This window comes from Bufo bufo, chromosome 4 (assembly GCF_905171765.1).
Source record: "Bufo bufo chromosome 4, aBufBuf1.1, whole genome shotgun sequence".
NCBI classification, from domain to species: domain Eukaryota; kingdom Metazoa; phylum Chordata; class Amphibia; order Anura; family Bufonidae; genus Bufo; species Bufo bufo.
In genome coordinates this window covers 28,602,401-28,626,838 of record NC_053392.1, presented here as the reverse complement: position 1 = coordinate 28,626,838, position 24,438 = coordinate 28,602,401, and the positions used below count along the sequence as shown (strand labels likewise).

The 24,438-nt window shown below is 42.7% G+C and overlaps 1 protein-coding gene across 9 annotated transcripts in view; it reads left to right on the top strand.

Moving 5' to 3' along the window:
* The window catches only part of MAPRE3 (microtubule associated protein RP/EB family member 3), a 97,546-nt gene extending 87,015 nt beyond the window's left edge, over positions 1 to 10,531 (top strand). For 8 of the 9 annotated variants that reach the window (XM_040427014.1, XM_040427011.1, XM_040427015.1 and 5 more), the window contains 2 exons: positions 5,445 to 5,597; positions 6,016 to 10,531. In XM_040427014.1, the coding sequence (XP_040282948.1) occupies positions 5,445 to 5,597; positions 6,016 to 6,084 (222 nt within the window). In that variant the 3' untranslated portion in view covers positions 6,085 to 10,531. The remainder of the gene's footprint in view (positions 1 to 5,444; positions 5,598 to 6,015) is intronic. The other variant, XR_005778068.1, reaches the window with a different exon arrangement.
* The last annotated feature ends 13,907 nt before the right edge of the window (positions 10,532 to 24,438 follow it).

Sequence of the window (24,438 nt, the reverse complement as noted above, 5' to 3'; positions counted from 1 at the left end):
ATCATTGTTTATTATCTCTGCACTGTGACATCATTGTTTATTATCCCTGTACTGTGACATCATTGTTTATTATCCCTGTACTGTGACATTACTGTGTTTATTATCTATGTACAGTGACATCACTGTGTTTATTATCTCTGTACTGTGACATCACTGTGTTTATTACCCCTGTACTGTGACATTACTGTGTTTATTATCCCTGTACTGTGACATCACTGTGTTTATTATCTCTGTACTGTGACATCACTGCATGCCTTATCCTTGTACTGTGACATCACTACGTTTATTATCCCTGTACTGTGACATCACTACGTTTTATTATCCCTGCACTGTGACATCACTACGTTTATTATCCCTGTACTGTGACATCACTACGTTTTATTATCCCTGTACTGTGACATCACTGTGTATTATCCCTGTACTGTGACATCACTGTGTTTATTATCCCTGTACTGTGACATCACTGTGTTTATTATCTCTGTACTGTGACATCACTGTGTTTATTATCCTTGTACTGTGACATCACTGTGTTTATTATCCCTGTACTGTGACATCACTGTGTTTATTATCCCTGTACTGTGACATCACTGTGTTTATTATCTCTGTACTGTGACATCACTGTGTTTATTATCCTTGTACTGTGACATCACTGTGTTTATTATCCCTGTACTGTGACATCACTGTGTTTATTATTCCTGTACTGTGACATTAGTGTTTATTATCCCTGTACTGTGACATCACTGTGTTTATTATCCTTGTACTGTGACATCACTGTGTTTATTATCCCTGTACTGTGACATCACTGTGTTTATTATCCCTGTACTGTGACATCACTGTGTTTATTATCCTTGTACTGTGACATCACTGTGTTTATTATCCCTGTACTGTGACATCACTGTGTTTATTATCCCTGTACTGTGACATCACTGTGTTTATTATCCCTGTACTGTGACATCACTGTGTTTATTATCCCTGTACTGTGACATCACTGTGTTTATTATCTCTGTACTGTGACATCACTGTGTTTATTATCCCTGTAATGTGACATCACTGTGTTTATTATCCCTGTACTCTGACATCACTGTGTTTATTATCTCTGTACTGTGACATCACTGTGTTTATTATCCCTGTACTGTGACATCACTGTGTTTATTATCTCTGTACTGTGACATCACTGTGTTTATTATCCCTGTAATGTGACATCACTGTGTTTATTATCCCTGTACTCTGACATCACTGTGTTTATTATCTCTGTACTGTGACATCACTGTGTTTATTATCCCTGTACTGTGACATCACCGTGTTTATTACCCCTGTACTGTGACATCACTGTGTTTATTATCCCTGTACTGTGACATCGCTGTGTTTATTATCCCTGTACTGTAACATCACTGTGTTTATTATCCCTGTACTGTGACATCACCGTGTTTATTATCCCTGTACTGTGACATCACTGTGTAGTATCCCTGTACTGTGACATCACTGTGTTTATTATCCCTGTGCTGTGACATCACTGCATTTATTATCTCTGTACTGTGACATCATTGTTTATTATCCTTGTACTGTGACATCACTGTGTTTATTATCCCTGTACTGTGACATCACTGTGTTTATTATTCCTGTACTGTGACATTAGTGTTTATTATCCCTGTACTGTGACATCACTGTGTTTATTATCCTTGTACTGTGACATCACTGTGTTTATTATCCCTGTACTGTGACATCACTGTGTTTATTATCCCTGTACTGTGACATCACTGTGTTTATTATCCTTGTACTGTGACATCACTGTGTTTATTATCCCTGTACTGTGACATCACTGTGTTTATTATCCCTGTACTGTGACATCACTGTGTTTATTATCCCTGTACTGTGACATCACTGTGTTTATTATCCCTGTACTGTGACATCACTGTGTTTATTATCTCTGTACTGTGACATCACTGTGTTTATTATCCCTGTAATGTGACATCACTGTGTTTATTATCTCTGTACTGTGACATCACTGTGTTTATTATCCCTGTACTGTGACATCACTGTGTTTATTATCTCTGTACTGTGACATCACTGTGTTTATTATCCCTGTAATGTGACATCACTGTGTTTATTATCCCTGTACTCTGACATCACTGTGTTTATTATCTCTGTACTGTGACATCACTGTGTTTATTATCCCTGTACTGTGACATCACCGTGTTTATTACCCCTGTACTGTGACATCACTGTGTTTATTATCCCTGTACTGTGACATCGCTGTGTTTATTATCCCTGTACTGTAACATCACTGTGTTTATTACCCCTGTACTGTGACATCACTGTGTTTATTATCCCTGTGCTGTGACATCACTGCATTTATTATCTCTGTACTGTGACATCATTGTTTATTATCCCTGTGCTGTGACATCACTGTGTTTATTATCCCTGTACTGTGACATCATTGTTTATTATCCCTGTACTGTGACATTACTGTGTTTATTATCTATGTACAGTGACATCACTGTGTTTATTATCTCTGTACTGTGACATCACTGTGTTTATTATCCCTGTGCTGTGACATCACTGTGTTTATTATCCCTGTACTGTGACATCATTGTTTATTATCCCTGTACTGTGACATTACTGTGTTTATTATCTATGTACAGTGACATTACTGTGTTTATTATCCCTGTACTGTGACATCACTGTGTTTATTATCCCTGTACTGTGACATCACTGTGTTTATTATCTCTGTACTGTGACATCACTGCATGCCTTATCCTTGTACTGTGACATCACTACGTTTATTATCCCTGTACTGTGACATCACTACGTTTTATTATCCCTGTACTGTGACATCACTGTGTATTATCCCTGTACTGTGACATCACTGTGTTTATTATCCCTGTACTGTGACATCACTGTGTTTATTATCTCTGTACTGTGACATTAGTGTTTATTATCCCTGTACTGTGACATCACTGTGTTTATTATCCTTGTACTGTGACATCACTGTGTTTATTATCCCTGTACTGTGACATCACTGTGTTTATTATCCCTGTACTGTGACATCACTGTGTTTATTATCCCTGTACTGTGACATCACTGTGTTTATTATCTCTGTACTGTGACATCACTGTTTATTATCCCTGTACTGTGACATCACTGTGTATTATCCCTGTACTGTGACATCACTGTTTATTATCCCTGTGCTGTGACATCACTGAATTTATTATCTCTGTACTGTGACATCACTGTTTATTATCCCTGTACTGTGACATCATTGTTTATTATCCCTGTGCTGTGACATCACTGTGTTTATTATCCATGTACTGTGACATTACTGTGTTTATTATTCCTGTACTGTGACATCACTGTGTTTTATTATCCCTGTACTGTGACATCACTGTGTTTATTATCTCTGTACAGTGACATCACTGTGTTTAGTATCCCTGTACTGTGACATAACGGTGTTTATTATTTCCTTACTCTGACATCACTGTGTTCATTATCCCTTCTATGTGACATCACTGTTTGCATTGTCCCTGTATTGTGACATCACTGTTTGCACACTTTTTAATAGTGAAAACTGAAGATTTACTAACAACATCTCCTAGCAACCATCAGTGAAAAATCCATTGCATCCAGGTGAGGGCGGGTTCTCACCAGCGCTAGGAATTCCGTAATAGTGTTCACTTATAGCAGAATATATAACGGAATTCTAGGACAGAATACAAAACGGAAGCCTTTAGCCCTTGGGATACCGGAGGTTTTTTCATTTTTGTGTTTTAATTTTTCTTCCCCATCTTCCTTTAGCCTTAACTTTTTTATAGTTCCGGTCACATAGTTGTATAAAGGGCTTATTTTTTGCGGAACAAGTTGTACGTTCCATTTCCACCATTAATTATGGCATACAATGTAGTGGGAAGAGGTAAAAAAAAAATCCAAATGGGGTGGAAGTGGAAAAAAAAAACGAAATTCCGCCACCGTTTTATGGGTTTTGTTCCCACGTCGTTTTCGTTTGCGGCAAAACTGACCCATGCCCTTTATTCTCTGGGGCAGTACGATACCCCATATGTATAGGTTTTTTATGTCTAATTAGTGTGAAAATAAATTTAAACTTTGAAAAAAAAAAAAAAGTTTTTTTTTTTACTTCACCATCGTCTGACCCCCATAACCTTTTATAGTTATATATACAGAGCTGTTGGGGGGGGGGGTAGTTTTTATTGATACTATTTTGGAGTGTGTGACTTTTTGATCACATTTTATTACATTATTTTGGGTAAGAGAAGCAATGAGAAAATGGCAAATTGGCCATTTTGCATTTTGACCCTTTTTTACGTTACGCCATTCGCCGTATTGAAACAATATTTGTATATTTTAATAGTATGGGTGATTATCCGATCATGGTGATACCCATGATGTTTATATTTTTTGTTATTTAGGTATTTAGTTTTTTATTATACGGAAAGGGGCGTGATTTAAACTTATACATTTTTTACTTTTTTGTAATGATTTTGAAGCTCCTATTTGAGCTTATAAAATAAATTTTTTAAATTAAAATTTTGAACAATCATGGATTTTTAAAATAGAACTATTGCTCATTTCTTATGTTGGCCTGCCACCTGGTGGCCAAAATAAGAATTGCATTTTGAATACCCTCTGCCTCTTCAGGGAGGCTGAGTGCTTTCATACCAATTACGGGCATTCTCACTGGCCACAGAGGATGCCGGTAACAAGCCCGGAAGCGCAAGCAAGTTTTTGACCATTTAGATGCCGTGATCTCACTTGATCACGGCATCTAAAGGGTTTAATTACCGCGATCTGCATTATTGCCAGTCTTGGTAATGAGCCACAGGTCTCTGCTGTTTGAAACAGCAGAGACCTGCCGGCCATGACGGCTGTGGCACGTGTGAGTGGGTGCCATATTTGCCTATCGCTCCAGCGCCATACAGAACCGTGATTTGCGGCCATAGACATGTATTAGGATGGAGCAAAACAAAATGGCTCTTAAGGGGTTCCGTTTTTGCATTCCGTCCTAGAGTTCAGTTATATTCTGTTATAACGGAACACTATTACGGAATTCCTAGCGCTGGTGAGAACCCGCCCTAACCTGGATGCAATGCGTTTTTCACTGAAGCCCCATTCACTTCTATGGGGCCAGGGCTGTGTGAAAAACGCAGAATATAGAACATGCTGCGATTCTCACGCAACGCAGAACTGATGCGTGAAAAAAAAAAAAACGCCTATGTACTGAAACCTATTGAAATGAATGGGTCAGGATTCAGTGTGGGTGCTATGCGTTCAATTCACGGATCAAACCTGCGCGGAAAACTTGCTTGTGTGAAAGGGGCCTAATGGAGCTGAAGTTGTCTGTCTCTCTCCCGGGTGTTTAGTTAATGGAGTTGTCTGTCTCTCTCCCGGGTGTTTAGTTAATGGAGCTCTCTGTCTCTCTCCCGGGTGTTTAGTTAATGGATCTGAAGTTGACTGTGGACGGACTGGAGAAAGAACGAGATTTTTACTTCAGTAAACTGCGAGACATCGAGCTGATATGTCAGGAGCACGAGAGTGAGAGCCCGGGGGTTCTTTCCAAAATCATCGACATCCTGTATGCCACAGAGGTAAGCTCGCCTACCCACACACGTGAATGATACCGTAGTACATGTTTATGGTTTACATCCACATCCAGAGCTGCACTCACAATTCTGCTAGTGTGGTTATGAGTTCCTGCAGCATATGAGATCCACCCCTCGTCAGGGTATGTAGCAGTCACACTTATTACTTCCATGGGTGTAGCTATAGCCATAGTAACTGCCACGGGATCCTGTTTGCCTGCAATATCACAGACAACCTGTGATCAGGAGCGGCGCTGTTTTAGAAAAATCAGCCATGTTTTATAATGTTGTACAATCCCTTCAACCTGTGACATGATGTTCAGAGGTAGAGCTGCATTTTTAAGATAGCCATGGGTTTGGTGGAATTTCATTGTAACGCGCTCCGATCCTGTTTCTGTAAACCTTTGTTGTGGTTTCATTACAGGAAGGATTTGCTCCTCCAGACGAGGATGAGAATGAAGAACTTCAGGCAGAGGACCAGGATGAATATTAACCACGTCCCTTGCTTTTCCTCATCCCCTTCGCTCAGTTGCTTTGTAAAATAATATCGCTCCTCGCTGCCCGTTTCCCCATTGGCCATTTTTTTGCAAGATGAACCTGTTAGGTTGGAGTCTCAACACACGCGCTCGTGATCCATCTTCCATCCCTGCAATTAATAGCCAGAATGGGCAATTATCCCGCGGGCCACCACCCTCCGAAATGTGAACAGAGCAGCCGGGACATGGGAGAGGATGTCTTCTACGGCATGGATTTATCTATCAGGAGATTGTTTTCAGCCCCCCTGTGGACAAACATGTAGCTGACCCCATATGTCTCTGTCCCACCCTTTTTGGCCTGACACTTGGGCGCCCTCGCGCTATTTGATGGTCGTGTTTTTTACCTCTAGATTTGTCTTCCTCTTACATTTTAACTCCCTCTTTGCTTTTCTTTCTGGAGTGGTGTATTTGAAAACAGGGCCGCCCGGTATTTATTTTTTCTTTTTATAATTTTTGGGAAAGTCATGGAAGATATCGGAGAAAAACTTCGACCAGATGTCGACAGTCAAAGACGACTGGGAACAATGTCCTGCATCTTCTACAAATGTCCAGACTACAACTATCCACATAAGTGGTTATTAGGCAACATACTATGGAAACGACTTAAAGGGATTGTCCTTCGACAACTCCTTTTTTCTTTTATAACCCTTCAGTCAGACGGGTCATGGGTTTTAATGTAACGTTGTCAGCTGGACGAGAACGTTTGCAGCTTGATTCCATCGTGATCTCTTGATGAGTGACATCTGTTGTATGTTTCCAATTGACTTCTTGATGGGTAGTTATCAGTCATAATCACTATGTGAGAATCCGTACTTCACCTTCTCCCCTCACCGCCTGTGCAATGTTTGGGACACCTGTACATGACAACATTTGTGCACTGAGACAACTGTGCATAAGAAGAACTGTACATTGCTACCCTCATACATGAGAACACCTACACCAAGACCCTCGTACATGAGAACACCTACACCAGGACCCTGATACATGAGAACACCTACACTAGGACCCTCATACATGAGAACACCAACACTAGGACCCTGATACATGAGAACACCTACACCAGGACCCTCATACATAAGAACACCTACACCAGGACCCTCATACATGAGAACACCTACACCAGGACCCTCATACATGAGAACACCTACACCAGGACCCTCATACATGAGAACACCTACACCAGGACCCTCATACATGAGAACACCTACACCAGGACCCTCATACATGAGAACACCTACACCAGGACCCTCATACATGAGAACACCTACACCAGGACCCTCATACATGAGAACACCTACACCAGGACCCTCATACATGAGAACACCTACACCAGGACCCTCATACATGAGAACACCTACACCAGGACCCTCATACATGAGAACACCTACACCAGGACCCTCATACATGAGAACACCTACACCAGGACTCTCATACATGAGAACACCTACACCAGGACCCTCATACATGAGAACGCCTACACCAGGACCCTCATACATGAGAACACCTGTATAACAGGACTCTCGTACATGAGAACACCTACACCAGGACCCTCATACATGAGAACACCTACACCAGGACCCTCATACATGAGAACACCTACAACAGGACACTCGTACATGAGAACACCTATACAACAGGACACTCGTACATGAGAACACCTATACAACAGGACACTCGTACATGAGAACACCTATACAACAGGACACTCGTACATGAGAACACCTATACAACAGGACACTCGTACATGAGAACACCTATACAACAGGACACTCGTACATGAGAACACCTATACAACAGGACACTCGTACATGAGAACACCTATACAACAGGACACTCCAACCTGAGAACACCCAAACACTAAGACATTTGTACATGATGATTTCCCAGTGCACAGGTGTCCTCATGTAAGGCAGCCTTTACATAAAGATGTCCTCATGTGTGGGTGCCATGGTGTACATTTGTCCTCATGTACAGGTGTCCTCTGCATTCCCCATGGTGAGAGATTGTCCAAACTGATTGATGCTGCAATGTTTAGTTTTCGGGGGCTCAGTTCTGTGGGACTCGAAAGAAAGGGGGAAATTTTCTTTTAGAAACATTAATTTTAAAAGCCCTGGTATTCTTAATGAACATGAGGACTAACTAAAACGTTATAGTCCAAAAAGATGTTTAACATAAATGGTCTTCCCACCAATCGGGTACAAAATACTTATGTTCGTTTCTCTTATATGGGATCACTGTAGGGTTGGATAAAGGCCCAATTATGGTTCAGGTACAAATGACTAATAATTGTCTCCTATAAACGGGATGTATTTCTTCATTCACAGATATATTTCACAGCCTTTAGCAAGTGAAGGACCTTCCATCTTTATATGAAAGCTTGTTGTTCCGTTGCTTATATGTGAACAGAAATCCTAACGATCCCGATGATATTCGGTTCCGATCATTTTACATGGGCCTTAAGGCTCCTCTTTCCATGGTCTTTTGCAGAGACCATGGAACCCCCCACAGATATGTCCTCCTCTGTTTTCTTAGTTTCACGTTGTCTTCTGCTTTGTCCTTCTCCTGGACTTGAAGCCTTTTGTGTCATCTTAGTTTAATTTCTGACTCCAGGTTTATGGCTGTACATTCAGTCGGTGCTCGGCGGCGTATACTGCTTAGATGTGTATAATTTTTCTTTTAATAGATTTTGAATGCACTTTTTATTGTCTTTTTCGAAATCTCAGCATAAGTGAGGTTTTTGTGAAAGCTCCAGCACGGCTTCCATCTCGCAGACATATCTTGGTGACACAGCATGGATTATGGCTGAAGAGCCGCAGGACGATGCGCGTAGCGATAAGCTCTTGGAAAGGCCGTTGGTGCTGAGCTCACATCCAGTAATCGCGTCATGTTGTCTGTCCTCTGACCATTATCGTGTATGATTTGACGGCAGCGGACTGATGATGACATCTAATTGACTAAATTTTATTTTTGAATTTTTTTCATATATTTTCTGAAGGTTGTTGTTCCTTAGATTTTTTTCTTCTGTTGATGAAATGAGATTGGAAATTAGTTATTTATTTTTTATTCAATTTACTCAGATCATACTTTTTTTTGCCTATTAGGTTGTTACCAGTGCTCGTGTGACCTGGTTGGACCAATGAACTGTTGGTAGGAGATAAGGTCCTTTTATTTGGCCCAATTCCGGGCCATAATGAGCACCGATTGAAGAGAAAACGACTCGATCGGCACAGGCTGATGGAAACTGCATCGGGAAGAAGGATCGTAGGCCACCCCCATACTCTTGTACATGGGGAGAGGTGCCAACGACTGTTGAACATGAAGTGTTTGCTCCCGTGTCGACTGATCGCTGGTCCCAAAGGACCCATAGAAAAAGCAAAGAGATCTTCATTTCTGCCCGAAGGACGTGGAATCATAGGAGAAGGGATGTAGCTTTAGTAGAAAGCCACAGAAGGTGAATCTGTCAGTCTGATGAGGCGCACGGATGTTCAGTGGACCTGTAATGATGTTTCAGGTCCAGGGGATGCAACAAATTAAAGGGGTTGTCCAGCGGTATTACATTTTTATATATGGCTCACTGTGGGTTAAAAAAAAAAAAAACATACTATTATTCTCTGACCCCCTGCTATTGCCGTACCAGCGCTGTTCCAGTCTCCACTGATCTCCACTTTCCGGTCCTGGCTTAAAATGCTGGGAAAGATCCCGCTCAGCCGGTCACTGGTGGAGGTGGGTCACCAGTACAATCGTCGACTGGCTGAGCGGAGGTCTCCTAGTCAAGCTGGGACCAAAGCATGAGGGCGAGGATGGCTTCCTTTTTTAATTTTACCCCTCTGTGTGTCGTATGTACAAACTTTAATACCGCATTACGACTGAAAAGCTCCATATGGAAGGGAAAGTTGTCTGACTTGCACCTTGCATGTGTCCGCGTGGCGGCCATGAAGATCCTTGACAGCGCTTAGGCATGAAACAGGGAAAGCATTAGTGTCCAAAAATCGCTCATGCTGCTTACAAACTACGAGACAGCGATTTTATGTTACTGAAAACACTGAATTTTTTCAATTTATGAAATTTTATGTTTTTCCCCACCTACACTGTCCATGTTTTAACATCTGTTCACTTTCGATTGACAGAAATATCCACGTAAGTGCGCGTTCACATAACCATTTTGTTTTCCATTCTTCTGATCCGTCAGAAGAACAGAACATTTTATAAAAATTGAATTTATTTTTTTCTTTTTTGAGCATCTGTTATGATCCGTTTGCATCTGTTTTCGTCAGTTCCGTTACTGATCCGTTATTTAAAACGTGTAAAATAACGGATCTCTGATGGAAATTATGCAGACTGATCATAAGGGAGGCTCAAAAAGAGACGGATCAGTTATCTTTTGTGCAAACTGGGCATAACGGATGTCCGAAATAACATCCATATAAAAAATTATTATGTTATTATTTTTTGATAGATCAGAAGAACGGAAAACAAAGCAGTGATGTGAATGCGCCCTAATCCATTCTAAGACTGATCCGGCAGGGGCTTCCGTTTTTGATGATACAACAGGCTGCCTCCGTTATGAACGGATCCGGTTGTATTATCTGTAAAATATCCATGACGGATCCGTCATGAACTCCATTGAAAGTTTTCTATTGTGTCAGAGAAAACGGATCCGTCCCCATTGTCTTACATTGTGACTGATACATTTTGCTCCGCATCCCATGCCGGACAGAAAAACACTGCTTGCATTGGTTTTCTGTCCGGTGTGGGAACGCAACCAAATGGAACGGAATGCATTGCGTTCAGTTCAGTTTTGTCCCCACTGACAATGAATAAGGGCAAAACTGAAGCATTTTTCTCCGGTATTGAGATCTTCTGCAGAATCTTATTACCGGAAAAGAATAACGCGGATCTGAAAGTGGCCTAAGTCGGTGTAAATGACGGAAGGGACGGGGGACCCTCACGGCCTTTTATGTGATGCGGTCGGGAGCACTGGTTGCCACTTACATTGGTTGATTAGATTATTTGTGGTGCTGCTGCTGCTTATCTCGTATCATATCTGAACCTGCAGAAGATGGTTGCAGAGTTTTGAGTTGCTTTTTTTTACTATCCTTCTATGAGTTGAGAGATTCGATGCAGGAATTTCGGGGTGGTCTCCTTTTCAAGGCTTTTGTGGAAAGCTAATCCCCATGCACGGGGCCCTGGTGTCATCTGTCACTCAGCGCCGCGGACCTGACACTATTCATCAAATCCTGCATCTGTGTTATGTTTTATTTCAAATAAACTGGTGTGGAAATATTCTGCTTGTGTTACTTGTATATGTTCTGTTAAAGGGGCTTTCCGGGAACTATTGATGACCGATCCTCAGGAATAAGTCATCGATATCTGGTGAGGGTCGACTGCCGGCTCTTTGAAGAGGTCATGAAGATCTGTAGCCTCTTGCTAAGCCATCGGTCACATGGCCTGGGTGCTCCTATAGAAGTGAACAGGAGCGCAATGCGCACGCGCGGCCCCTGCTCCATTTCATTTTTCTGGGACAGACGGAAATAGCCGAGCCAGCGCTCGGCTATTTTCGGCGGCCCCATAGAAATTAATGGTGGGCAGCTGCGCATGCGCAGTGCGCCCTCCGTTCATTTCCCAGCTCCTATCAGACTATGGGGGCATATCCTAGTGATATGCCCCCATAGTCTGAGATGGTAAAACACCTTTAAGGTCCTCATACACATTTAGTGTCTTGTCTGAACCTGCTGAGAAGTCATGTGTATGGCAGGCTCCCGACATCATCTGTCGGAGGAGAGAAGGAGCGGGCAATCTGAATGTGTGCTCTCCCGGGAGATAAGTCTCCACCAGAAGTGTCCTCCTCAGTGACGACACATACACACATGGCTGATGTGAACCTCAGGAGAGAGGGCTCTTGGCCAATTGGGTTCATTTCATCCTTTTTTTTTTTTTGGGCAAAATTAAGGAAAAAAGGTCATGTGACCATGAATTGTGAATACATCCTGACAGTCACTTGCTCTCCCATGAAAAAATTATCTGGAAAGAATCACCCAATCACACCAAGCACAGCTCCCTCCCCCAAAAATACCGGAGAAAAATATGTGCGCTTCTAGAATGAATACGAACCAACAGGCCAGCCAGAACATCAGAGATACGGGGAGAGCGGGGTCATCTGGGTTATGGTGACCACAACATACGTTTTCATTTATGCTTAAAGGCTATGGACACTTTTGGAGGCTTTTTTTTTTTTTACAATTGCATTGTACTCATTTTTGGGCTAAAAAATAATTTTTAAATTGGTCTCTATTAAAAATATGGAGCCCTTTTTTCTGTGCAGAGCTGAGATGCCCTAGTGGCAGCATCTGGATTTTCTCTGTGTTCCATCAGTTGGGGAGATGACGGGCTCCTGCTCTCTGACCTCCTAAACACTCATAGCTCAGTCCGTATCTTACTGATCAGAATGTGGCTTCAATAAGTGTTTATGACCTCTCACTAATTTAGAGATAATGTTACTTAGATGACCACCACAAAGTGAAAGTACCAGTCACACAGCTAGACAGTTAACCCTTTGTGACAGAATAGCTCAATATTTTTAATAAAGACCCATTGAAAAAATTATTTCTAGCTCAAAATGAGTACAATACAGTTATTAAAAAAAACTACCCCCAAAGGTGTACTTAGCCTTTAACCCCTTAAGGACACAGCCTTATTTCACCTTAAGTGCTGATAACTTTTAAACACTTTGAATTATCTAGGCCATTCTGAGATTTTTTTTTTTCCGTTACATATTGTACTTCATGACACTGGTAAAATGAAGTAAAAAAAAATTATTTTTAAAATACCAAATTTACTCAAAAAAATTAAAAAATTGCAAATTTCCAAGTTTCAATTTCTCTACTTCTATAATACATAGTAATACCTCCAAAAATAGTTATTACTTTACATTCCCCATATGTCTAGTTCATGTTTGGATCAATTTGGGAATGATATTTTATTTTTGGGGGATGTTACAAGGCTTAGAAGTTTAGAAGCAAATCTTGAAATTTTTCAGACATTTTCAAAAACCCACTTTTTAGGGACCAGTTCAGGTCTGAAGTCACTTTGTGAGGCTTACATAATAGAAACCACCCCATTCTAGAAACTACACCCCTCAAGGTATTCAAAACTGATTTTACAAACGTCGTTAACCCTTTAGGTGTTCCACAAGAGTTAATGGCAAATGGTGATAAAATTTCAGAATTTAGATTTTTGGGCAAATTTTCCATTTTAATCCATTTTTTTCCAGTCCCAAAGCAAGGGTTAACAGCCAAACAAAATGCTATATTTATTGCCCCGATTCTGTAGTTTGCAGAAACACCCCATATGTGGCCGTAAACTACTGTACGGGCGCACAGTAGGGCGTAGAGGGAAAGGTGCGCTGTATGGTTTTTGGAAGCCAGATTTTGCTGGACTGGTTTTTTTGACACCATGTCCCATTTGAAGCCCCCCTGATGCACCCCTAGAGTAGAAACTCCAAAAAAGTGACCCCATTTTAGAAACTACAGGATAGGGTGGCAGTTTTTTTGGTACTATTTTAGGGTACATATGATTTTTGGTTGCTCTATATTACACTTTTTGTGAGGCAAGGTAACAAGAAATAGCTTTTTTTGGCACCGTTTTTTTTTTTGTTATTTACAACATTCATCTGCTAGGTTAGCTCATGTGGTATTTTTATAGAGCAGGTTGTCACGGACGCGGCGATACCTAATATGTATACAATTTTTTTATTTATGTAAGTTTTACACAATGATTTCATTTTTGAAACAAAAAAAATGATGTTTTAGTGTCTCCATAGTTTGAGAGCCATAGTTTTTTCAGTTTTTGGGCGATTATCTTAGGTAGGGTCAAATTTTTTGTGGGATGAGATGACGGTTTGATTGGCACTATTTTGGGGTGCATATAACTTTTTGATCGCTTGCTATTACACTTTTTGTGATTTAACATGACAAAAAATGGCGCTTTTTTTACACCGTTTTTTTTTTTTTTTTTTACGGTGGTCACCTGAGGGGTTAGTTCATGTGATATTTTTATAGAGCCGGTCTATACGGACGCGGCGATACCTAATATGTATACTTTTCTTTTATTTATGTAAGTTTTACACAATGATTTCATTTTTGAAACAAAAGAAATCATGTTTTAGTGTTTCCATAGTCTAAGAGCCATAGTTTTTTCAGTTTTTGGGCGATTATTTTGGGTAGCGTATGATTTTTGCGGGAAGAGATGACTGTTTGATTGGTACTATTTTGGCGTACATGCGACTTTTTTGATCACTTTTATTACCTTTTTTGGGAAGTAAGGTGGGCAAAATTTCAATTTCCACATAGTTTTTATTTTTTTATTTTTATGGCGTTCACCGTGCGGAGAAAGTAACATGACCGTTATATAGATCAGGTCGTTATGGACGCGGCGATACCTAATATGTGTAGTGTATTTTATTTTTTTAATTTTTATTCAGTGATAAATGTTTTTTTTTTTTTAACTTTACTTTTTTCACTTTTTAAAAAAAAGTATTGACCCAGACCCACTTGGTTCTTGAAGATCCAGTGGGTCTGATGTCTGTATAATACAGTACAGTACACTATATAGTGTATTGTACTGTATTTTACTTACACTTTGTCTGAACAGGTCTATGCCTTTTAGCAGTGGCGTAACTACCAGGGAAGCAGCTGCTTCGGGGCCCGGGTTGCCAAGGGGGCCCGACGCCCCGGCAGCGTGTGTGACAGTTTATTTTCAAGTTAGTTAAATATCGATTCTTGTCTTACTGTTCAGGGCAGCAGCGGCTGACCAGGCCCTTCACAGCAGCAGCGGCTGACCAGGCCCCCTCGCTAATGTGATCTAATCTTACTGTCTCCTAAAGTCTCCTGATGTGTCTGGGATTCGAACCCACAACCTCCAATGTATCAGTGTATCAGAGGCAAAGCATTTACCCACACAACCATAAAGGGGGCAATTGCAACTGATTGAAAAAATGTTTATAGATGTAGACTTAGCCAGCTATAACAGTAGAAGTCTCATATTTTTTCAGTCAGCAGTAAGGCTGTTTTTATGGTCCTGTGGTTAAGTGCTTTGCCTCTGATACAGAAGGTCGTGGGTTCGAATCCCAGCAGAAACTTTTCTGAAATACAAGCACTGACTCCATATATGGACATACAGGGCGGGACACAGGAAGAGGCTGCATCACATCGCTGACATGGAGGTAAGTAGAAGTGTTTATTATTTTTTTTTTAATACCCGACTGTTACTGCCATGGGGGGAGCGGGGGGCACTTGATACTGGCACATGGGGGAGGGGGGTTGGCACCTGATACTGGCACCCTGGGGGGGGGTTGGCACCTGATACTGGCACATGGGGGGGAGAGAGGCACCTGATTCTGGCACATGGGGTGGGAGAGGGGTTGGCACCTGATACTGGCACCTGGGGGTGGAGGGGGGGTTGGCACCTGATACTGGCACATGGGGGGGGGGGAGAGAGAGGCACCTGATACTGGCAAATGGGGGGATGAGAGAGGCACCTGATACTGGCACATGGGGGGGGAGGGAGAGAGGCACTTGATACTGGCACTTTTTTTGTGGGGGGGGGGAGATGGCACTTTGATACTGGGACATGGGGGGGAGGAGAGAGGCACTTGATACTGACACCTGGGGAGGGGAGGGGGGTTGGCACTTGATACTGGCACATGGGGGGGGGGGGGGGGCACCTGATACTGGCACCTGGGGGGGAGGGGGGTTGGCACCTGATACTGGCATCTGGGGGGGGAGAGAGGCACCTGATACTGGTACATGGGGGGGGAGCGGGGTTGGCACCTGATACTGGCACATGGGGGGGGAGAGAGAGAGGCACTTGATACTAGCACTTTTTTTGTGGGGGGGGGGGAGATGGCACTATGATACTGGGACATGGGGGGGAGGAGAGATGCACTTGATACTGGCATGTGGGGGGGGGGGTTGGCACTTGATACTGGCATGTGGGGGAGGGTTGGCACTTGATACTGGCACATGGGAGGGAGAGAGGCACTTGATACTGGCACATTTTTTTTTGGGGGGGGGGGGAGATGGCACTTTGATACTGGGACATGGGGGGGAGGAGAGAGGCACTTGATACTGACACCTGGGGGGGGGAGGGGGGTTGGCACCTGATACTGGCACATGGGGGGGAGAGAGGCACCTGATACTGGCACCTGGGGGGGAGGGGGGTTGGCACCTGATACTGGCACCTGGGGGGGGGGGGGGGGAGAGAGGCACCTGATACTGGCACATGGGTGGGTTTGGCACTAGGATACTGGCACATGGGGGGGAGAGAGGCACTTGATACTGGCACTTTTTTTGGGGGGGAGATGGCACTATGATACTGGGACATGGGGGGAAGAGAGAGGCACTTGATACTGGCACATGGGGGGGTTTGGCACTATGATACTGGCACATGGGGGGTGGGAAGGAGAGAGGCACTTGATACTGGCACATTGGGGGGGAGATGGCACTATGATACTGGGACATATGGGGGGGGAGAGAGGCACTTGATACTGGCACATGATGGGGGGGCATCTATGGTGAGACTTACTGGCACATTATTGGGGGGCATTATGGGGGACACTAGGCCGGCAGCCTATCAGAGGCCGGACACTGAGGGGCATCTACTGGGGCACTATATATGGGGCATTTTATACTGGTACATTATGGGGGGCACTAGCAGGAAGGGGGGAGAGGAGCACTATGGGGGAATTTACTGGAGGCACTATATAGGGGTATTTTATACTGGGACATTATGGGGGCACTATGGGGACATTAGCTCAACTGGGGGCATTACAAGGGGGTATTTTTGCACTTTCACATTATAAGGAGAATTATTACTACTGGGGGGGGGGGGGCATTATAGTGGGCTTTATTACTCCCCCATGGTATGACCCCCTAGTAGCAGCACCAGCCTCTCCCTGCTCTGCTATCCCTCTGCCCCTTCTCCAAATACTTATTATGAAATCTTTCTCATTAGGATAAAACACATCAGCTCCGCCGAGCCCCCGGGGAAGTGTTGAAGTGGTGTCCGAGATCCCCAAGGGCCAAGTAACTGTAAGTTTTCATATGAAATATGTTTGTTATACACATATAGCATCCACTGTGCCCCACAATATACAGTATACCGCTACACTGTGCCCCACAATATACAGTATACCTCTACACTGTGCCCCACAATATACAGTATACCGCTACACTGTGCCCCACAATATACAGTATACCTCTACACTGTGCCCCACAATATACAGTATACCTCTACACTGTGCCCCACAATATACAGTATACCTCTACACTGTGCCACACAATATACAGTATACCTCTACACTGTGCCACACAATATACAGTATACCTCTACACTGTGCCACACAATATACAGTATACCTCTACACTGTGCCCCACAATATACAGTATACCGCTACACTGTGCCACACAATATACAGTATACCTCTACACTGTGCCCCACAATATACAGTATACCTCTACACTGTGCCACACAATATACAGTATACCTCTACACTGTGCCACACAATATATAGTATACCTCTACACTGTGCCACACAATATACAGTATACCTCTACACTGTGCCCCACAATATACAGTATACCTCTACACTGTGCCACACAATATACAGTATACCTCTACACTGTGCCACACAATATACAGTATACCTCTACACTGTGCCCCACAATATACAGTATACCGCTACACTGTGCCACACAATATACAGTATACCTCTACACTGTGCCCCACAATATACAGTATACCTCTACACTGTGCCACACAATATACAGTATACCGCTACACTGTGCCACACAATATACAGTATACCTCTACACTGTGCCACACAATATACAGTATACCTCTACACTGTGCCACACAATATACAGTATACCTCTACACTGTGCCCGACAATATACAGTATACCTCTACACTGTGCCCCACAATATACAGTATACCTCTACACTGTGCCACACAATATACAGTATACCTCTACACTGTGCCCCACAATATACAGTATACCTCTACACTGTGCCAAAGGAGTGGGGTTTACACAGGAGGAGGGAGGTGCGAAGCGCGCTGGAGGGGCCCTTACAAATATTTGCTCTGGGGCCCAGTCACTTCTAGTTACGCCCCTGCCTTTTTGCACAGATCTGTTCAGCACCATGGACAGCAGGATGCCTGTGTGGCCACAACTGAGCAGACGGGGAAGGGGAAGGAGAGGGGCTCCCTCCCTCTGTGACCCCATCCTGTCTGGGATCTGCAAAGGCACAGCAGCCCCCCCGATGGGAGAGGGAGGGAGCTCCCGACTGTTAACCTCTGCTCTTCCATACCGCGGTCCGTACAGACCGCGGTATGGAAAGGGTTAAACGGCTGACATCACAGCACAGATGTCAGCCGTTTATACCAGAGTGTCAGCAATGTGCTGACACTCTGGTATACCCACTGGCCACCAATGAATATTCAAGAGGAGGCGGGCGGGGGATAGCAATCCCGCCTGCCGCACCGCCCGTAATCTATATTTTGGGCATGTTAAAGTTTCTGATCCCCGCGGATCAGAAACTGCAGAAAGCGCAGCAAACCGCAGGTCTGAATTGACCTGCGGTTTGTTGCGATCGCCGACATGGGGGGGGGGTGTCACCGGACCCCCCCGCGCATTTAGCCGAGGTGCCTGCTCAATGATTTGAGCAGGCACCTTGTTCCGGGCGGCAGTGATCGGAACAATGATTTGAGCAGGCACCTTGTTCCGGGCGGCAGTGATCGGAACAATGATTTGAGCAGGCACCTTGTTCCGGGCGGCAGTGATCGGAACAATGATTTGAGCCGGCACCTTGTTCCGGGCGGCAGTGATCGGAACAATGATTTGAGCAGGCACCTTGTTCCGGGCGGCAGTGATCGGAACAACACATGACGTACTGGTATGTCATGTGTCCTTAAGAGGTTAAATGGGTTCTCCACTTTTCCTATATTAAAGGGGTTATCAGAGTTATGAAAAAAATATATATAGCACTGAAAACCCGTGCTGGGTTACTGCAGCTCAGCTGAGCTTGGCTGTTTTTCATGTCCCATAGCAGTGAATGAAGAAATGGATGCTCGTCATCCTCAGCTTTCACTGCAGGTGCCAGAGCAGGAACCTGCACCTAACAGACATTTATGGCATCTCCTATCAATATCCAGAGGGGAATACAGCTTTATACAGATTGTCCAGTTTCAGGAGGAAAGCGGAGAACCCCCAGGATCTGCCTGAAATAAAGAACAGGTAAGTACTTACATGCCAGATCCTGGCCTGCTGCCCCATCTTGCCCACTGCGCCCCATTTTCCTGACTGCAGCAGTAACGTTGCGCTGTCAAAGGGGTTGCGCTGAACCTGGACATATCCCCTTCTTCACCCCTCCGGAACCTCTGACATCTGATGCTCTCCCTTGCCCTGTGCTGTATCTTGTCAAATTATCTTCTATATAAAATGAATCTTCATATAAAAGAGAGGATCCTAGAAAAATAAAATATAAAATGATCGGATCCTCTAGGCTGACATATCACCTCTAAGCTCTTTGATAAGGAATCTTAATTTGTTTTGTGCAATCAGTGAAACAAGGAACAGATATTTATGTAAAAATATATGTAATTTATTTACAAATGAGTAAAATCCAATATAAAACGGACATAAGATAAATGGATAGACAAATTGACGCGCTACCAACAAACCACCACTAGATGGTGGTGTAACCCAGTATTATTTTCTCACCAGCACAAAATTATTAGAAAACCAATGAAATATATATCATACGAAATTGAAGATAAAAAGGATAAACACGGATTAATACAGGAAGAATAACTGATCCACTGTCTCCTTATGACCAATCAATATATATATATATATATATATATATATACAGTACAGACCAAAAGTTTGGACACACCTTCTCATTCAAAGAGTTTTCTTTATTTTCATGACTATGAAAATTGTAGATTCACACTGAAGGCATCAAAACTATGAATTAACACATGTGGAATTATATACATAACAAACAAGTGTGAAACAACTGAAAATATGTCATATTCTAGGTTCTTCAAAGTAGCCACCTTTTGCTTTGATGACTGCTTTGCACACTCTTGGCATTCTCTTGATGAGCTTCAAGAGGTAGTCCCCTGAAATGGTTTTCACTTCACAGGTGTGCCCTGTCTGGTTTAATAAGTGGGATTTCTTGCCTTATAAATGGGGTTGGGACCATCAGTTGCGTTGAGGAGAAGTCAGGTGGATACACAGCTGATAGTCCTACTGAATAGACTGCTAGAATTTGTATTATGGCAAGAAAAAAGCAGCTAAGTAAAGAAAAACGAGTGGCCATCATTACTTTAAGAAATGAAGGTCAGTCAGTTAGCTGAAAAATTGGGAAAACTTTGAAAGTAAGGGCTACTTGACGATGAAGGAGAGTGATGGGGTGCTGCGCCAGATGACCTGGCCTCCACAGTCACCGGACCTGAACCCAATCAAGATGGTTTGGGGTGAGCTGGACCGCAGAGTGAAGGCAAAAGGGCCAACAAGTGCTAAGCATCTCTGGGAACTCCTTCAAGACTGTTGGAAGACCATTTCAGGGGACTACCTCTTGAAGCTCATCAAGAGAATGCCAAGAGTGTGCAAAGCAGTAATCAAAGCAAAAGGTGGCTACTTTGAAGAACCTAGAATAGGACATATTTTCAGTTGTTTCACACTTGTTTGTTATGTATATAATTCCACATGTGTTAATTCATAGTTTTGATGCCTTCATAGTCATGAAAATAAAGAAAACTCTTTGAATGAGAAGGTGTGTCCAAACTTTTGGTCTGTACTGTATATATATATATATATATATATATATATATATAATGTGTGAATATATGAATAGATATCTATTCCACACCAGATGTGTTTTATGGACATCTCCTATCATATCACGTCTCAGCCATGAAACATGTTCCTCAGACAGACATGTTTAGAGAAACCAGTACGCTCCCTATAGATAAATCCATGTCTCTAAACAATAATTAAAAGTATAATGTTCTCTATATATTCACTTTTAACACATTGAACTTGCCATGAACCCATCTTGTTTTATTTTTTTCAGGTTCATGCTGATCATCCATATTGGATATAGTATCATCAGATACATTGTATACTCATGAAAATGCACAACAGTCTGGCAGAGCAAGGGCTGTTAGTTTATATTTGTTACACTGCTAGGCATAGGCTTCAGCCTAGCAGTGTTACCGGTGACGTCACCGATGGGCGGGCTATAGCGCTGCCCTGACCCTTTTACAGCCAGACTCACTGCTAGGTGGAAGCCTCCATGGAAATGCATTCTGTATTTTGCGGAATGGAACAGCTGCCCTTAACCCCCTAAGGACCTGGTGGACGTGACTTAAGGACCAGCTCCGTACATGCACCCGCCCTAACAGCGGCAGGGGTCCGGCAGTCACTGATAGCCGGACCCCTGCTGTATGCGCCGGCATCAGTGAAAACACAGATGCCGGCGCGTTAACCCTTGCACTGCCACGGTCAGCGCTGACCGCGGCACGTGCAGTATCCTGCCGGGTGCGGGGTGGCCATCGGGTCCCCACACTGCTGTGAAGGGGACCCGATGGCAGGGAAGGCAGCCCGATGCCTTACTTAGGCATCGTGGCCACCTTCCAGGAGAGCCCCCTGTATTACACTGGTAATACACTTACAGCCAATGCATGACAATTCTGAAGTATTGTAAAGGGGATCAGACCCCCAAAAGTTGAAGTCCCAGAGTGGGACAAAAAAAAAAGTGATAATAAAGTAAAAAAAAAAAAAGGTTTTCCAAAAAATAATTAAAAGTTTCAAGTAAAAAAAAAGCCTCCTTTTCCCAAAATAAAGTAAAAAAAAATTGTAAAAAATAGGGGAAAAAAAAAGGTATAACAGGTATCGACGCGTCCGTATTGACCGGCTCTATAAAAATATCACATGACCTAACCCCTCAGGTGAACACTATACACTATACTTAAAAAATAAAAACTGTGTCGAAAAAGCTATTTTTTGGTCAACTTCACAAAAAGTGTAATAGCAAGCGATCAAAAAGTTATACGCACCCCAAAATAGTACCAATCTAACCGTCACCTCATCCCACAAAAATGATACCCTACCTAAGACAATCGCCCAAAAACAAACAAACGATGGCACTCAGACTATGGAGACACTGAAACATGATTTTTTTTTTGTTTCAAAAATGATATTATTGTGTAAAACTTACATAAATAAAAAAGTAGACATATTAGGTATTGCCACGTCCGTAACGACCTGCTTTATAAAAATACCACATGACCTAACCCCTCAGGTGAACAGCATAAAAAAAAAACTGTGTCAAAAAAGCATTTTTTTGTCACCTTACATAACAAAAAGTGATACCCTATATAGGACAATCACCCAAAAAATGGCTCTCAGAATATGGAGACATTAAATATTAGGTATCGCCGTGTCCATAAGAACCTGCTCTATAAAAATATCACATAAGCTAACCCCTCAGGTAAACACTGTAAAAAAAAATCATAAAAACGGTGTAAAAAAGCTATTTTTTTGTCACCTTACATCACAAAAAGTGTAATACCAAGCAATCAAAAAGTCATATGCACCCCAAAATAGTGCCAATCAAACCGTCATCTCATCCCACAAAAAATGAGATCCTACCTAAGACAATCGCTCATCAAATAAAAAAAATATGGCTCTCAGAATATGGAGACACTAAAAAATAATTTTTTTCAAATATGCTTTATTATGTAAAACTGAAACAAAAAAAGTCATATTTCGTATTGTCGCGTCCGTAACAACCTGCTCTAGAAAAGTACCACATGATCTAACCTGTCAGATGAACATAGTAAATAACAAAATATAAAAACAGTGCCAAAACAGCTATTTTTTTGTTACCTTGCCTCACAAAAAGTGTAATATAGAGCAACCAAAATTATCCCAGTGAAATCTGCCTTCCAAAAACCATATGGCGTTCCTTTCCTTCTGTGCCCTGCCGTGTGCCCGTACAGCGGTTTACGACCACATATGGGGTGTTTCTGTAAACTACAGAATCAGGGCCATAAATATTGAGTTTTGTTTGGCTGTTAACCCTTGTTTTGTTAGTGGAAAAAATGGAAATTCTGCCAAAAAAGTGAAATTCGGAAATTTCATCTCCATTTTCCTTTAATTCTTGTGGATCACCTAAAGGGTTAAGAAAGTTTATAAAATCAGTATTGAATACCTTGAGGGGTGTAGTTTCTAAAATGGGGCAATTTATGGGTGGTCTCTATTATGTAAGCCTCACAAAGTGACTTCAGACCTCAACTGGTCCTTAGGCTGGTTTCACACGGACGTTGCGGGAAAAGGTGCGGGTGTGTTGCGGGAACATGCACGATTTTTCCGCGCGAGTGCAAAACATTGTAATGTGTTTTGCATGCGCGTGAGAAAAATCTGCATGTTTGGTACCCGAACTTCTTGACAGAAGTTCGGGTTTGGGATCGGGGTTGTGTAGATTGTATTATTTTCCCTTATAACACGGTTATAAGGGAAAATAATAGCATTCTGAATACAGAATGCATAGTACAAAAGCGCTGGAGGGGTTAAAAAAAAAGAAAAAATAATTTAACTCACCTTAATCTACTTGCTCACGCAGCCGGCATCTCTTCTGTCTTCTTTGCTGTGTACAGGAAAAGGACCTGTGGTGACGACACTCCGCTCATCACATGGTCCATCACATGATCCATCACCATGGTAAAAGATCATGTGACGGACCATGTGATGACCGGAGTGACGTCACCTCAGGTCATTTTCCTGTACACAGCAAAGAAGAAGACAGAAGAGATGCCGGCTCCGTGATCAAGTCGATTAAGGTGAGTTACCTTTTTATTTTTAAAAAAATTAACCCCTCCAGCCCTATTTTACTATGCATTCTGTATTCAGAATGCTATTATTTTCCCTTATAACCATGTTATAAGGGGAAATAATAATGATCGGGTCTCCATACGGATATGTCTTGTGGAATAAGGCTCCATTCACACGTCCACAAGTGTTGTGCGCACCCATTCCGCAATTGTGCATAATGGGTGCGGACCCATTCATTCTCTATGGGGACTGAATGGATGTGGAGAGCACACTATGTGCTCTCCACATCCGCATTTCCGGAGCACGGCTCCGATCTTCCGGTCCACAGCTCCGGAAAAAAATAGAGCATGTCCTATTCTTGTCCGCAATTGCGGACAAGAATAGGCATTTCTACGGGGGTATTGCGGATCCG